At 64.2% G+C, this 5,259-nt stretch overlaps 1 protein-coding gene across 1 annotated transcript; it reads right to left on the reverse strand.

Annotated features, from left to right (window-relative positions):
* Positions 1 to 3,554: 3,554 nt before the first annotated feature.
* On the reverse strand, positions 3,555 to 4,708 carry EMIHUDRAFT_373460 (hypothetical protein). The gene is given in 2 exon segments (XM_005785829.1): positions 3,555 to 3,779; positions 3,797 to 4,708. The coding sequence occupies 1 exon segment, from the start codon at positions 4,684 to 4,686 to the stop codon at positions 3,823 to 3,825; it is 864 nt and encodes a 287-aa protein (XP_005785886.1). The 5' UTR covers positions 4,687 to 4,708; the 3' UTR covers positions 3,555 to 3,779; positions 3,797 to 3,822.
* Between the last annotated feature and the right edge of the window lie 551 nt (positions 4,709 to 5,259).

The raw sequence follows: 5,259 nt of genomic DNA on the forward strand, positions 1-5,259 counted from the left end.
ATTTTGCACGCGGCTCTCGGCCTCCAGCCTTCCCGCCCGCCCCGCCACCATCAGCCGCACGAGCGACTCGAGCTCTACACCGCCTGGCGGCACGGCGCCGGCGGATGCGAAGCAGCGCGTGATGAGCGGCAGCACGGCGCGGGCCAGCTGGGTGGACCGGGTTGTGACATTTGGCGATTCCGCGACTTACTGGGCCCCGCTGCACACGGGGAGCGGCCAGTGAAGCTACCAGAGGGAGGAGGGCGAGCGCTGTGGAGAACACAAGTGTGGCGACGCGACCCTTGGAGTGGCGTGGCGAGCCAGGCATAGGAGAACGACGGTGCGGCCGGCCTTGCGTGACTCTGTCGGTAAGCGCGGGTTAGCGCGGGTTAGAGGGAGCGGACCGTGAGTTGAGGAAATCGGAGGACGCGACCCACTTCGCCACAGACGGTCCCGCGCCTCGCCGCTAAGACGGCTACACGACCGCGGCTCGTGTGCGTGTAGCCGTCTTTGTCCGGAGTGAAACGTCCAACGCGCTCGTCGGTGGCGGCTTCCTCCAACCTGCGCCGCGCTCGGCGAACCTCGACAGCGCTTTCGGTGGCATGCAGCTCTTTGCGACAGAAGCCTGGAGAGCAGCTCCTCTGCTGCTCACACACTCTGCACAGTTGACACAGCCTACTGTGCGGCTGCCACAGCTGTCACAGCGATGGGCTCGCCCTCACTGGCCCTCAGTCACTTGTGCTGCGGCTTGTGTGAGCGACACTGCTCGGCGACTGCCGGCACACTGTGAGACCATGGGTGTGAGGTTAAACCACGCTACCAGCGCTTGGTCACATCGGCCCCGAGGTCAGATCCTTCTACTCTGTTGATGACAAGACTTGTCTACTGGCTGGAGCCGAGCAGGAGGGCCCAGCGCACAACCCGAGGTCAACTCAGGGTCCACACCCCGTAGTGCTCACGGGTTGTTGCACGAGTAAATATATGGGACTAGAGTTGAGGCCCCGCCCCCAAAGGGGGCGGGTTTGCTTCAAAGCAGGTGAGCTGGCGTGCGCCGAAGGTCACACACTGCGCGTGACACGGCGGACGACAAAGAAACAGAGGCTTGCTAGGAAAGCTCCCACAGACGATACTCGAGAGCCGTTTTTTTTCCCGGGGGGTGAAGAGATGGAGCTGCGCTACACAATCAAGCCTCTCTCCTCCCAGTCTCCTCCCGTCTACGTGCTGCAGCAATCGTCCTGTGGGTCTGGCCCTCCACCGAGATGCAAGTAGGTCTGCTCCATTTGTCAGACCGGTTGCGGGGTCAACCGGTTCTGACACTTCCACCTGCCCACAGGGGACGGGTCGGTGTTTCACGCAACAAAGCTCACAGCATGTGAACGGCGGAAGGAAAGATACTCGGCGCCGGTCCACACACACACCTATAAATCTACACGTGCGCCGCGTGCGCCGCTATGGCCTGGTCAAGCAGCGACTCGGAGTCGCTCGCGAGCGGCTCGTCGTCATCGGCGACGCCGCTACTCGAGGAAGAGGAGCTGGACACGACGACGGAACGGAAGCCGTGCGAGCGAGTGCGCGGGCGGCGGCGCACTATGACTCAGAGCACGTCTCACATCTTGCGCGCGGGCGTGGTGCGGGCACGCACCGGGCGGGCGCCGCTGGACGTCGCGCGGCGACGGCCGCGGCCTGGCGCTTCTGCGCCGGCGTCGTGGGCTCCTCCTTCTTCGCCTTGTCGGTCGCGGGCGACTGGCCGCTGGCGGCCGGCTCCGCCTTGGCGATCTTCTTGACCTCGGCGATGACGGTGGCGGCGGACATCCCTGGTCTGGCCGGTTCTTTTCATCAGATTGACGTGCTATCTGGGGCGATCCAGATCAATCCAGCTATCTCGTTCTATCTTGTGCGATCTCGCGGCGATCTCGCCTATTCGAGCCGTTTTTCTTTTCTTCTTCGCGCTGCGCGCGCATGGACGCTCCTTCCCGCCAGCTCTATATGGGTCGCAGCCGCAGCCGCAGCCGCAGCCGCGACCGCGACCGCGGCCGCGACCGCAGCCTTTCCTCCTCCTCCTCGTCGTCCTCAGAGGATTCGGCGGAGCGCGAGGAGCGCATGCAGCGCGAACGCGATGATCGCGAGGAGCGCGAGCTCAAGCGGGAGCAGAGGAAGGCCGCAAAGAAGGCGGCCCGCGTGCAGACGGCGGCCACCGCCAAGGCGGGCCTGCTCCAGTGGCGCTTCCTGATCAAGCAGGACGACCCGATCGATGAGGACACCTTCGACGTGACGCTGCTCGCAAGCTGCCCCCCGGAGCTGCGAGTGAACTCCATCGTCACGGCCGAGGATTGGGGCCGCCTCGAGCCGTACCTGCGCGAGTCGTTCGAGATTCCCACCTCCGTCAAGATCGGCCTGCAGGGCAAGGTGCTGTTCAGCGGCAAGCAGGCGCTCTTCTTCAAGGTCCGCGACCAGCCCACGCTGTCCACCGCGCGCGTTCAGATCGAGCGGCTGGGCCAGCTGCTTGTGGACGAGACGGAGGTCACGGTCGAGGTCGAGATCTGCGCTGTGGACGTGGGCAAGAAGCTCAAGGCCAAGTCCAAGCCGCGCACGCGCAAGCAGGAGGCCTCCACCACCAAGCTCGACGAGCTGAAAGGCTCCATCTACGGCGTGACGGCCTCGACGCGCAGCTACGTGACCGGCTCGTGGAAGCCCGCATCGAGCGACATCATGCGGTCGGAGCCAGAGTACCTGGCCAAGTATTTTGAGGGCCGTGGCCTCACGGAGAAGGTGAGCACGCACGCACGCACGCACGCACGCACGCACGCACGCACGCACGCACGCACGCACGCACGCACGCACGCACGCACGCACGCACGCATGCCCTTGCATATGTATTTGTACAAATATTTGACGCTCTGGAGATGCATACTTCGACGTTGATGTGAGCTTGGTATTTGAGCAGCAGGTACGGGCTGTACGGGACCACCCACCGATTGTCGACCGTGCGGCCCTTGTGTTTGATCGGCGGCGCCTCAGGCGATGGACGTGGGCGACGGTAGTCGGGATATATTTCCATCTCGCTGTACGTCGTCGCCTCTCGAAAAGGCTTGGGGAAGCCTTTGCTGCAAAAGCCCTCTTGGTTGATGCACGGCGCGGCTGGGTTGGTCGAGCAGTCGTTGTGCACCATGTGTTCGAGCACTAAGTGGTGCAACTTGACTTGCTGGTCGTACATGCGCGCACCTTCGTCGTCCGTCGGGCGAGGACATGTTGGAAGAGGAGGAACCATGGCGACAACAGCATCGTCTATCGCATCGAGTGTCGATGAGGCTGTGGGGCTGGTCGAGGGCTGCGGCGGCCGCTGCGAGCGCGGGGCGCGACACAGGGGCCGGCACGGCAGCCGGTGAGGCGTCTCGCTGCGTCGCGTCCCACCCCAGCGGCTCGCCGGCTCCTCGCCAGGGTCGGTCTCGGTGGACGGTGCCCCCTCCGACGAGCGCCGCTTGCGGGTCCGTGCCGCACAGGCGCCATCCCGCGCCCAAGTCGGCAGCGGACAGGGCTGCGCCGTCTGTCGCTCCCACCCATTCGGCCGATTCAAAGCATAAGGTGAGACTCTTTACGGTAGGGGGCGACACGCCCGCACTGGTAGACTTTATTGTGTGTGCCGAGGTGGGCTCAGGGACGACGGACGAGCAACCGTACTGCACGGCATGACCGCCCGCATTGGAAGGCTTTATTGTGTGCCGGGGTGGGCTCGGGGACGAGCAACCCTCCGTACTCCGCGGCATGACCGCCCTCCCCCACACTAGGCGGGCCGGATCGAGGCACAGCTCCGGCGCCCGCGGTGTGCGTCGCCTGTAGGCGGCGCTATGCGTCGCCGTGCTTTTTGCCGTGGCCGTGCTTTTTGCCCTGCCTTTTCGCTTGGGGAGGCGCCAGCTCAGCGCAGTTGGGATCGCCACCCAGGACGGCGTTGTCATGCTGCTTTGGGTTGATGAAGCGAAGCGATACTCCGCGCCGTGCGGCCTCCTCGTCCACTGCCCGTTGGATGCCAGCAAACCACACGGTGTTTGGGTAGTCGTTGAAGATGAGCGAGCCGCCCTCCCTGACCTTGGGTGCCCACGCGATGATGTCCTCCTTCACGCCCTCGTACGTGTGCAGCCCGTCGATGAACACGGCGTCGACGCTCTTGTCTGCAAAGAGTCGCGCGCCGCTGACGGACGTCTCGCGGTGGACGCGCAAGCGGCAGCCCGCGGCAGCCTCACCGCCGCCGCCAAGAGCCCAGCCAATGTTTTGGGCCCACGCGATTGAGATGTTCTCGTAGGACTGGTTCGCGACGGCCAACCGGAACATCCGGCTCATCGGATCTTTCTCGTCATACCCGCCAAGAAAGGGGTCGACGATGTGGTACTCCGCGATCGGCCCACCTGCTTCGATCGTCGCATGCTGCAGCATGTGCTTTGCAAGCGCGCCCCACGCGGCACCCACCTCCACCCACTTCTCCGCGCGAATGCAGGTGGCGTACTTCTGCACGGCTGGGTAGTACCAGCTCCATCCACGTCCGTCTTGCACTCCTTTGCGGTTCATTCCTACAAACTTGCCAACGCTCGCGCAGAGGTCTGTGCACTCCTTCGGATGCTCAACGCAGGCTGGTGTTTGGTGCTTGTGCCCAGCACCACCGTGTTTCCCCGCCAGCCCGCATGCGGCAAAGAGCAGCACAAGAGCGCCCCTCATGTGTACCCGGCTTGCCTCACGACTCGTCTCCGTGGTAAAGCGGGCACATCTCTTCGAGTCACCGTTCACACAAAAACACAACCCAAGACGCACAAGCTCAGACAGTCGAGAAAGGGATAGACCGCAACGACAGCCAGAAGTCAGCGCTGGGTCCCAGGGCGAATGCGATGACGGCCTCTAGTGTGAGCTCTAGCTAGTGAGCTCATCGCTACTATATGCATAAGGGCGTCTACGCCCTTGATATGCAGCGAGTTAGTTAGGAGCCGACCGACCGACCCAGCGACCCTCGCGTCCGGTGCTCACCGACGGCCGGGCGGGCCACCCGCCCACGCGCCGCCTACGCGCAGCGCGTGCGCCGCAAACTCGCCCGCCGACAGCGCCGGCCAGTCGCCATCGGCCGTCGCGAGAGGCCTCTGCCCGGCTGTCGCCACGGAGATGGTGGTGATGGCCGCCGTTCACAGTTGCGCGGTGATGGCCTTCCTTGTGTGGATGTCAGGAGGCAAAGGCCGTCGGGGGAATGTGGGGTACTATTTTCAATCAAAAAGAGCGCCCTCAGCATACTCTATGAATCGA

The sequence above is a fragment of the Emiliania huxleyi genome, assembly GCF_000372725.1.
Source record: "Emiliania huxleyi CCMP1516 chromosome Unknown EMIHUscaffold_1579, whole genome shotgun sequence".
Taxonomy (NCBI): domain Eukaryota; phylum Haptophyta; order Isochrysidales; family Noelaerhabdaceae; genus Emiliania; species Emiliania huxleyi.